We start from the raw sequence: 12,053 nt of genomic DNA on the forward strand, positions 1-12,053 counted from the left end.
GGCTCTTTGACACGCTTAATAAATCATTAATGGAAAACCTCTTTGCCCCTCCCTCAACCCACGGAAAAACTCTCCCGCTGAGGAGATCTTCCACTCCTTTGGTCTTTTGTGTCCCAAACCAAATTGCCTGTGGGTCTTTGTATTGGACTGTATGTTCATCAGCTCTGGATAGGCCAACATTTGCAAAAAGCAAATTTTGATGAAAAATATGATGGCTCATAACTGTTCCCAAATGGAGGAAACCGCCATCTTGCTTCAAATGTTGGCTCTTTGAAGTCGTTATGTATCAGTTGACCTGGAGATTGGGACTTAACATGTCTAGAGCAGTATTAAACCTCATCTCAGTAGTAGTTAACCTTACAATGTTTTCTAATCAGTTGCAATGCAACAAGTTTCCAGTGGTAAGTAATTTCTCTACCCAAACTTAAAGCAAAAATGCAGAGCAATACGACATACAATGGCACAGAGCCAATCACAGCATTTTTATGTTTAATATACAGTTATATGGGGGGGAAGTGTTGGCAGGGCATAGATCTACTGTAGATCCCTCCCACTTCAATCAATAAAAGTAATTTTTTAATACAATGAACATGTGATGACATCACATATAAACAAAAAATCAGGTTCAGATTCATGCCTCCATAACAGTGTATTGCCCTTGTGCATCCTAAAGTGTGCAACTTTTCTCCTGTTTATTTTGACTTTCTCTCCACAGTCATTCAGGTGTAAGACTAACCAGTTCATCCTAAACTTTTCACCCTCCACTCTCAGAAAATCACTGAAAAGTTTTCTGATTTCCCTTCCATTACCTAGGTCCACAGGAGAAAACTCTATCCTTTCTTTGTCTTTGATTTCTTTCCTTTTTTTGTTATGAGTGACAGAAAAGCCAAGGAAATCATTATCTTTGGCTGAGGGCTGGGATGGTGTGGTCATAAAATAATGTGTCCTATATTTTAAATGCAGTTTTTTTATTTAAAGTTTTTAGTTCTGTCACGAACCTTGTCATCTTCTAAGCTAAAGTGCTATACTAGTTTTGCTTTGATATCAGATATTACAATGAAATTGTGATTCTTTATAGAATGCCTGCTACACACTTTGGGTTTTATTATTCACACTCACATTTCCAAATATTGTAACAGTCAATAATAGTTCTCGATACAACTGTACACCCTCAAGAAGTTTAACTTTGCTAAAGCTGAAGTGTGCAATTTCTACGCCACTAACATCACCAAACTAAACTGCAAAAAAACTGATAAACAGATAGTCCTGCCCCAAACTCACGGCATTGGTTGAGCCAATTTTGCTGTGTCAGGCTGGTCGGGATGCTCAAACAGCAATCTTTTTACTAATTTGGGTAAATCAACCTACAAATGGCTTACTTTTTTCTTTGCATTTTAATCTAGGAAATGAGGAAGTATTTTAACATCGAAAAAAATTACACACTTCAGCATTACTATGTCTAATAACTAACAGATAACATTTGAAAAAGCATTTGTTTTTTCAAATTTCTTGCTATAGTGCTTTTTAATTGTGTTTATGCTACCTTACTTCCTTTATCTGTCCTGTCCTGTCCTGTGTTTGTTTGTTTACCCAGAGACCTGTGCAGTGAATAACGGTGGTTGTGATCGCACTTGCAAAGACACGGCCACCGGGGTGCGCTGCAGCTGTCCGGTGGGCTTCACCCTGCAACCCGACGGCAAGACCTGCAAAGGTCAGTGTGTGTTTATGTAGATGCATTTTGTTTGTGTGAGTGACTTGTGTTTAAAGTCACGAGTAGCGTATCTTTTTTTTTTTCTCCCTCCGTGAGCTCCTGAATGTCAGGGAGCAATTTGAGATTTCCTGTATTTAGACTGCAAGGCTCGGATCAAATTGGAGACACATTATTAAAAGAATTATTTTGCTCAAAATGGTCAGATATCGCTGGGTGTATGTGTGTGTGGATGGGCGGATGTGTAGGGGTGTATGATCCCAGGCCAAGACCAACTCACTCTACGTCTGTGTGTCCTGTCGTGTGGAATGGGTCGATGATGGTCGTGTTGTTGTTGCTGTGGCCACGAAGCATTTCTTCTTCCGAAATTCCAGCTTTGACGTCAATGGCCAGGGGTTTCAAAGTAAGACTGCCGTGAAGCGATCTTGGCACAGGGTGATGGTGGGTTCTCTCTAAACAAACATATGCAAGAACTCACTGACCATACTGTGGACCTGAAGACTTGCGCACTGAAGGCTTGAAGAGTAGGCATTTCCTATACTACCTAATCTTGATGATGAATGAGTCTAAAGTGGATGGTGTGGCACCTGTAGGCCACTCCAGTAGAATGAGTTTGAAATTGGCCGTTTTTTCTTTTTCTTTTTCTGGGTGGTTGCCTTAGTGTTGAGGCACGGTCATGTGACCATTTCTTCAAGGAGGAAGAAAATGTAGCATGCATGTGCTTAAAACAGTGCAGACGGCCCTGTCTGCATCACACAGCAAAACGCCTCCACAAAACCAACCACTGTTTGATTAGTGAGGCTGTCATACAAACTTGGGCTTCATATACACACACGCAGAGCAAAAGGTTAGCAAAAGGAAGTCTATAATATCTGGAGAGCAGTGTTGGGAGTAAACTGATTACAAAGTAACTAGTTACTGCAATCAAAAAACTTTTTATCCAAAAGTAGTGTAACATATTACATTGTAAATTCTTGTAATCAGATTAGAGTTACTGACCTTCAATTAAGTTAACTGCTTTAAAGTTCAGTACATTACTTGGGTTACTAATTTCTAAAATAATATTATGTATAATATACACACACTGAGCACTTTATTAGGTATACCTAATATCAGCCAAGATTATAATATAATCAGCCAATCATGTGGCAGCAGTGCAATGCATAAAATCATTCAGATTCGGGACAGGAGCTTCAATTAATATTCACATCGACCGTCAGAATGGGGAAAAAATGTGATCTCAGTGATTTCGACTGTGGCATGATTGTTGGTGCCAGATGGGCTGGTTTGAGTATTTCTGTAACTGCTGATCTCCTGGGATTTTCACGCACAACAATCTCTAGAGTTTACTCAGAATGGTGTCAAAAACAAAAAACATCCAGTGAGCGGCAGTGCTGCGGACGGATACACCTTGTTGACGAGAGAGGTCAACAGAGAATGGCTAGACTGGTTTGAGCTGACAGAAAGGTACAATTATAGTGAGAAGAATAGCTTCTCAGAATGCACAACACGTCAAACCTTGAGGCGGATGGGCTACAACAGCAGAGGACCACATCGGGTTCCACTTCTGCCAACCAAGAACAGAAGGTTTTAGCCTATCCGCCTCAAGGATCGACGCGTTGTGCATTCCGAGATGCTATTCTGCTCACTACAATTGTACAGAGTGGTTATCTGAGTTACCGTAGCCTTTCTGTCAGCTTGAACCAGTCTGGCCATTCTCCATTGACCTCTCTCATCAACAAGGCATTTCCATCTGCAGAACTGCCACTCACTGGATGTTTTTGGCACCATTCTGAGTAAACTCTAGAGACTGTTGCTTGTGAAAATCCCAGGAGATCAGCAGTTACAGAAATACTCAAACCAGCCTGTCTGGCACCAACAATCATGCCATGGTCAAAATCACTGAGATCACATTTCTTCCCCATTCTGATGGTTGATGTGAACATTAACTGAAGCTCCTAACCCGTATCTGCATGATTTTATGCATTGCACTGCGGCCACACGATTAGTTGATACGATAATCGCATGAATAAGCAGACATACAGGTGTACCTAATAAAGTGATGGGTGAGTGTGTTTAAAACGAAAATTATGTTTATATGTACATCTACGTTTCTGTGACATCTGAAGGGCGTGTGCCCCTGTAAGGGATAAACATGTGGTGCTGACTTCCATACAACAGTGAACAAGGAGGAAATTTAGACATTATTTTGACTTCATTATGCGGAAAACAAAAACTATCTGTGATAAATGTTTTAAAAAGTAATGTAAAAGTAACTCAATTAGTAATGTGATTACTTTTTGATAAAGTAATCAATAAGGCATCTAATTACAATTTTAGAGAAGTAATCAGTAATTTGTAGTGGATTAATCTTTTGAGTAACTTACCCAACTCTGTTGTAGCGAGCTATTCGTTGCTTTTTTTTTTTTGTTTTTTTTTTTGTCCGGTGCAGAACGAAAGTATGTGATTTGAAATCTGCCATCTTTGCTCACAGAATCTGATAACCTTTTGAACCAATCACCTGTACTGTAAATGCCATGTGGCTAATCACTTTGGAGCTGCATAAAAATTACATAATGACAATGCTGATCGGTTGTTACACCACAAGAGTGCACACAGTCCCAAACCCTTTTTTAAGAACTATCCTGAGCTGTGATGTCAAAGACAGCTGGCAAGGAAAAATATATGTACATTTCATGCCTTTTAGGAGTCCTGCAAAGCAAATCAGGTACTGGCAAAACATCACTATAATATAATGAAATATTTGAGAAATATGTTGCTTGCAATACATTTTATTTTGTCAGAATACACGGCTACTTTTGAATAGCAGTCATTGAAGAAGTAGGCTTTTTATGCTCAGATTGTATAGTTATGGTGTCTACCAGCAGGAGCTAACTGGACCACGCTAACCATACTAGACAAATCTTGACCCCTTGAGTTAGTATAGAGTTTTCTTGATTTAATACCTGATTGTGCTAAATGTACTTCTTGAATATGATGACTTTGAAGGGGTGATGTTGTGTATGTGTGTTGTCACAGTGAAATGTTATGTGTATATGCGTTCGTACTGTAAGATGGATGTTGGTCTGGTTTGGCTGTGACCCGCCCTGATAATTAGGCCCGCCTGAGGGTCTTTCTTCAAAAATCCAACACAAGCCTTAGATCTGCTCAGTGACACACCATTTATCACACATAGACACACTCAACACACATACTTTTGGGTCAATTATCACTGGTGTGCTTTGCCAGTGACCGCTTATTACTGCCTGTTAGTGGGCTTTGTAAAAATAGCATGTAATCAAGTTCTGTAGCAAATAAGAATAAAGACTGAGCATACCAGCTAAAGGATGTTATATTATACTGTAGCTGTGAACATTAGATCTGACACTGTAGATGTCTCTGTTCAGTTAGGTAGCAAGTGTGAGTGAGCATTGTTTTTTAAGCTTCCCCTTTGATCATCCATTCAGTAGAGTCTATAGTATAATGCCTCTGACATAAAGCTGATTGGTTGGTGGAAGGACACACCCCTAACAGGCAAAATAGAGGTCAATAATGACCGCCCGCTATTAACCAACCATAAACCAACATGGAAACACATGCCGGTCTAAGCTGGTCTTTTCAGCAGGGTAGGAAGGATGAATCTTGATGGACAGCTGCTTGTCAGTCGATATCCAATCAGATCAATATTTCCATGTCTATACAATATCTGTTTGTGTATTTGTTGTCTCCAGTAGGGAAAATCCAATAGGACTAGATATTACGTCTTTAACAGATTTAGCTGATGTTAAATGGGTTAGATTAAAGTCTTCAGTGATACTGTAGTGGCAGATGAAAGAGCAATAATGATAGGTGGTCAACTCTCATATGTAATTGGGATGTAACTGTTGCACATAACAGAAAAGACAGCACTGTCTCTTACATAATTACCACGGCGACTCTGCACATATACCAACTTTAACCACAGACTAAACAAAAAAGCACATCACATGAAGAGCATGCTTCTGTAATCAGTGTATGTGGGTGTGTGTAAATGTCTACAAGACATAAACATTTGATTAAAGTGTCCATTCCTCATTTTTATGCTCCCCCCCCCATGAAACATAATCATTTCAATACAAATTATTTAGGGTATGTTTAAATCCCCTGAATTTGATAAAAGGTCCTCCATCAGCGCTGACACTACAAAACAGCCAGCCTGCTGAAAGACACTAGCTTCATAGCACACGGAAAGAGTGAGAGAAAGACAGACGGCCAAACAGAGTGTGAGTGGGTATGGTTAGAAAGAGTGATTGAAATGACTGTGAACAGTTTCCAGATGTTTGATTAGAAGGTGTGTGTGAATTATATCTTCTGGGAAAATGAATTATGAGAGTGAACATGGTTTTTCTGAATATGTGTTGCTGTGGTTAAATGTGCACATGTTCTTATAGTTGTGCATATGTTTCCTTGGTCAGGTTGACGGGTACACCAGGCATGTCCCCACTGGCCTGCATACTTGTATTTTTTGGACTAAAATGTTTAAAAAGGAGTTCAGCATTAGCTGTTGTAAAAAGAGAGTCCAAAGCACAGGTGTAGACAAGGGATGCACCGATACAAAATGTGTTTGCCGATAGCCAGGGTTGGGAGGGTTACTTTTGAAATGTATTCCACTACAGATTACAGATTACATGCTGTAAAATGTAATTTGCAATGTATTTCGTTAGATTACCCAAGGTCAGTAACGTATTCTATTTACTTTGGATTACTTCTTCAGCACTGGTAGATTTTTTTCACTTGTTTTGACTATAAAAACTGCCAGTACAGTAAGACAAAATACACATGTTAAAAAATAAATCAAACCGATCTTGTTTTAAAGATTTTTTGACATTTTTACAGGAAAACTATACAAAAATTATTATCAAGAATACGATTTTTGCCCTAATATCAAAGGTCTTACTAGAAAAAAAGAAATTATGATCTAACATGAATTTTCTTGTTAAAAAAATATGATTGTGCCTGGTAACACGTGCATGTAAAATGGCTAGAAATAGCATTTTAGCTTAGTATAAAGCTGACAATTTACACAAGGTTTATTTCTATTTCTTCTGCTCCAAACTTACTTCAAACGTACTTCTCTGTCTGCTCGTATGAAGGTAACACATCATAAGAGTTTCACCATTGTTCAAATGCACTTTGGATCGCATCATTTATATGTATAAATGTTTCCATCTGAAAGGACTAAATATTAAATGAAACAAATGACAATAAAATGCAAAGTAATCTCTTCAGTAATCAAAATACTTTTTGAATGTAACTATTCTAATTACCAATTATTTAAATTGTAACTGTAGTGGAATACAATTACGTATATTTTGTATTTTTAATACGTATTCCCGATACTGGTATTTCGTTACTCCCCAACCCTGCCGATAGCCATACACGATTATTTAGAACAACATCAGCAGATACTGATTCTTTAGTGGTTCTGCATTTTAATGCTTTCAGACACAGCATGAGTTTTAGGCTAACTGTCCGTCACGTTTTTCTGGCACCTTTTGACAGGAAATAATCGGCCCTGATTTTTGGCTGTTTTTAAATGATCAGCTGTTGTTTAATAGTGCAGATAATTGCTTTAATTTGCCGATATCGATGTTTGGCTTGTGCAGACAGCTAATGATGCTGAAAGTTAGACCAGCATAATCCAGGCTGGTTTATGCTGGTTGGTACTGTTTTGGTACTGGTCTAGTTGGTGGACAAGTAATAGCCATGTTTTTCAACAGCAAAATTTAGCTTATAAAGCTTAACGGCCAACATCTTTCTGATTGACCAAGGGAGTCTTGTTGGTTAAGCTAGTATAACGAGTTCACATTTTCATATTGTTCTTGTGTAAGAAGTAGGTAAACAGATTTGGTTTGCAGTTCTAATAATAATGGAATATAATTAAGGATGTACCGATTTAAAATTTGTGTACCGATATCCAACTATTTAGAACAACAAATGCCGATACATATAGTTTGGTGGTTCTGCTTTTTTATGCTACCTTGTTTCAAATCACTGACAATTAATTACACAACTTCGATAGAAATGTATCCTCATGAGGCCCGAGTGTGACTGCTGTGTGTATTTTCCATTTTCCTTTTTGATTTGTAACTATAAGCACCTAATAAACATGAAAAAAGAAAAAAACATTCTAGAGCAAATAGATTTCCTAAAAATTGATTGCAACATAATTTTAAATAATTTTAAATAATTTATAACATTATACATTTTGAATATATATGCTGATTACCCTTGTCCCATGTCTGCCAAACAGTTTGAGTGGTTCAAACTTCATCTGCAGCCTGAAACTGAACTTTTGATAGGAAGTTTGGATTGAATGCACTTAACTGCATAGACAGCTATAGGATGCTCCTTGCACCCTTTTTTTTTTTTTTTTTTTTTTTTTGTGATTAACATTTTTTTTTTTATTGATTCATATATTAAGCAAAGAACAGCAAAACATGTACAAACAGAATCAATACTTAACCCCCACTAATAGAGAGCTCTCCAAAAATTTGCCCCATTTCCTCACAAACAAGTCCAAATTCCCCAGTCTTCTAGATGACCCTTCCTCAAAAGCCCCCACCCTCCCCATCTCCGAGCACCACTCCTGAAATGGGGGCGCACCAGCCAACTTCCATCCCCTTAAAACTATTTGTCTGGCAATCATGACGCTGGTTAGGACCCAACTCTTTATGTGCCTATTTTCCACATCGATGACCGCCCCATCGCCCAAAACACAGAGTCTGGGGCAAAAGGAAATCTGAGTGCCCAATACATCACACATAAAACTCTGAACCTTCAAACAAAACTCTTGGATCTTAACACACCACCAAAAGACATGGGCTGTGTCTCCATCTTCTGATTGACATCGCCAGCAGGTGGGTGTGTCTTTAAGACCAAGCCTATACAATCTAGAGGAGGTCCAATAGAATCGATGTAAAATCTTGAATTGCATAAGGCGCACCCTTGCATCACTGGATGCAGACTTGACGTTTTTTTAAATCCTAGCCCACACTCCCTCCTCCAATACCAAGTTTAAATCTTTCTCCCATAATCATTTGATAGAAGTTAAAGCTCCGTCCCCCAGACTCTGAATTAGCAGAGAGTAATACACAGATGCCTCATGACCTTTTCCAAAAGCAGTAATCACCACTCCCAGAGTATCTGCCGCTTTAGGGGGGTGTATGCTACCCCCAAAAATAGTACAGAGCAGGTGGCGCAGCTGTAAATACCTAAAGAACTGGGATCTGGGAATCTTAAAATGTTGAACCATATTTTCAAAAGATCTCAACACTCCACTCTCATATAGGTCACCGAGCGTATTAACCTCCCTCACAATCCAATTTGACCAGCAGAAAGGGGACTTATTAATATGTAATTTTGGGTTCAGCCATATGCTCGAGGCAACATTTAAATAAATGTCCGAATAAAACACTCTGGACACTTTTGTCCATACCGCATGCAAATGCGAGATAACGGGGTGTGACTTAACCTCTCTGGTTAGTTTAATAGAAAGGCTTTGCAATGGCAAAATAGGGGCAAGAGCTTCCTGTTCAATACAAAACTCAGTTGGAAGTGACCAGTAAGCCCAATGTCTGAGACTGAATGCATAATAATAAAACAAAATCTTGCGTAGCCCTAGCCCACCTTTGTCAATCGGCCTATGTAACTTATTGAAATGTAATCTGGGACGCTTACCATTCCAAATAAAGGACTTCGCTATGCTATCAAATTGCTTGAAATAAGAGAGGGGAGAGATTGTAGCAGGTAGTTGAACTCTGGAATACAATTCATTTTAATAACATTAACCTTCCCAATCATATATAAATGTAATGAAGCCCACCTGCCCACATCGCTCGAAAACCTTTTTTCACACAAATTTGCTGGGAATTAAATGGCCAAATATTTAATTCCCTGTTTGGGCCACTGGATGGTGCCCTGCTGAAAAGCCATTACTGGGCAGTACGCTGTCAGAGCCAAAGCTTCGGATTTATACCAATTGACTCTGTATCCTGAGAACTTAGAAAAAGAATGAATAATTCTGTGGAGGCAAGGCATAAATCTAGTGGGGTCAGAGACGAATGATAAAATATAATCTGCGTAAAGCAAAAGCTTATGCGCCATACCCGCCACCACCCCTGGAAAATCATCTTCCTTTCTTATCGCAGCTACTAATGGTTCCAGGGCAAGACAGAACAATACTGGGGAAAGAGGATAACCCTGCCGGGTGTCCCTATCCAGAGAAAAATAATCTGAAATTAATCCATTTGTTTATACCGCCACTACCGGGTGTCTATAAAGTAACTTAATCCATCCAATAAAAGTATTCCCAAACCCGTATATTTCCAAAATCTTAAAAAGATAATCCCATTCTACCATATCAAATGCCTTTTCGGCATCAAGTGAGATGGCAGCGACAGGAGTCTGATCGTTCGCCACTGACCACATGATATTAATGAAACACCTAATGTTATCAGAAGAGCTGCGGCCCCGAATAAACCCCACCTGATCTATATGTATAAGAGATGTTATAACTTTACTTAAACGGTTAGCCAAAATTTGTGACAATATTTTAACATCTAGCTGGATCAGGGAAATTGGATGGTAACTCTTACACTCACTTGGATCTTTGTCCTTTTTAAGAATCAGACTGATCCGGGCTTGTGTCATGGTTGGCGGAAGCGTTCATTCTTTAATGATTCCGTATAAACTTCTAGCAAAAGTGGAGCCAGTTCTGTAGCATAAGATCTAAAAAATTCAGCGCCAAAGCCGTCTGGCCCCGGAGCCTTGCCTTTAGGCAAGGCCTTAATTACCTCACCAAGCTCCTCCAAGGTTATCTCAGAATCAAGAGAGTTTTTTTGCTCATTCGTCAATTTAGGGAGTTCTAACCGCCTTAAGTGCCTCCCAAGCCACGCCCACAGAGGATACTGAGGACCAGTTGGTCTCCATATAAACATTGGTTTCAGCCTTTAACATTTGTTGGAATTCATGATTTTGCAAAAGGGATACATTAAAGCGCCAACTAAATGATTTCTTTTTCTCCATATGTGGCAACACCTCTAAACACACCAGGGTGTGATCTGAGACTAAGATGTTTCCAATTGAACAATCAACAACAGATGAAATGAGAGACTTATATATATATATATATATATATATATATATATATATATATATATATATAAAATCTATTCTAAAATCTAAATCTTATGAACTGATGAAAAAAATGTATAGTCCCTTCCAGATGGGTTCAAAAGTCTCCAAATATCTGTAAGACCCAGATTTTTACACATCCTGTGAAGTGTCAATGTTGCTCTAGGGGGCTTACACACTTTTGCTTCACTATGATCAAGGACTCTAGGGGGTGTCTGAGTCCATCAATAGATTAAAGTCTCCTCCCAATATTATATCATGAGGGGTGCCAGCGACTTGCAACATCCCTTCAGAATCTATAAAAAAGCCCTGATCATCAGCGTTAGATGTATAAATATTAGCCAAAATCAACCTTTGCCCCTGAATTTCTGCTTAAACAATAATGACTCTTCCTAATTTATCTTTAATCTGTTTGAGACATTTGAATTGTAGACGTTTACTTACCAATGTAATGACTCCCCTGCTCTTACTTGAGCCAGCACTAAAGAAAACATTTCCACCCCACATCTTCCCAAAATTTTCAGCTTCCTGTGGGGAAAGATGCATTTCTTGAAGAAACACTATATCATGTTTCTTACGTTTAAGAAAAGAAATAACCTTCCTTCTTTTTATAGGGTGCCCCAGCCCATTCACATTTCAAGTGGAGAGAGACAATCCACTCATATTAACATCTGACATTTTGACATATTAGAAAAAATAGATTGTGTCAAAAACAAAATGATAAAGAACACATTCCAACATTGGTGCAACAATCAAACCCCGAACCTCCCTCCGAACAAAAAAAATGTGCACGACAGCACCGGCATCCATCCCTCAAAACTCAAACAGTCCATTTACACCTACAAGAGCCCCTGCGACAACTTTGCTGTCGGATTTGTCAAGTCCGGCGTTTCTATACAAATTTTGTGAGAAGAAAAAACAGAAGAAAATTTATTAAACAAACTCCAGCGAATAGGCGGGATAAACACAAAGAATTAATCAAAGGATTCATCCACATAACTGTCCCGAAGGATTGTTACTATACAAAACAAACTCCAGCCGCCAGGTGGAACCAGCACAAAAAGAAACAAAAAAAGGTGCCCAGTTTCCTCGGATGGTCAAGTGCATGTTCAGCGAGTCAAGCCCACTCGGCTGCAACATGAGCACCACACAATGACCCACTCACTCCATT

At 38.9% G+C, this 12,053-nt stretch overlaps 1 protein-coding gene across 2 annotated transcripts in view; it reads left to right on the forward strand.

The window, feature by feature from the left end:
* LOC127435252 (signal peptide, CUB and EGF-like domain-containing protein 1) overlaps window positions 1-12,053 on the forward strand; it is a 106,776-nt gene that overhangs the window by 61,332 nt on the left and 33,391 nt on the right. For both annotated transcript variants that reach the window (XM_051688553.1, XM_051688555.1), the window contains one exon: window positions 1,595-1,711. In XM_051688553.1, the coding sequence (XP_051544513.1) occupies window positions 1,595-1,711 (117 nt within the window). The remainder of the gene's footprint in view (window positions 1-1,594; window positions 1,712-12,053) is intronic.

The sequence above is a fragment of the Myxocyprinus asiaticus genome, chromosome 45 (genome assembly GCF_019703515.2).
Source record: "Myxocyprinus asiaticus isolate MX2 ecotype Aquarium Trade chromosome 45, UBuf_Myxa_2, whole genome shotgun sequence".
NCBI classification, from domain to species: domain Eukaryota; kingdom Metazoa; phylum Chordata; class Actinopteri; order Cypriniformes; family Catostomidae; genus Myxocyprinus; species Myxocyprinus asiaticus.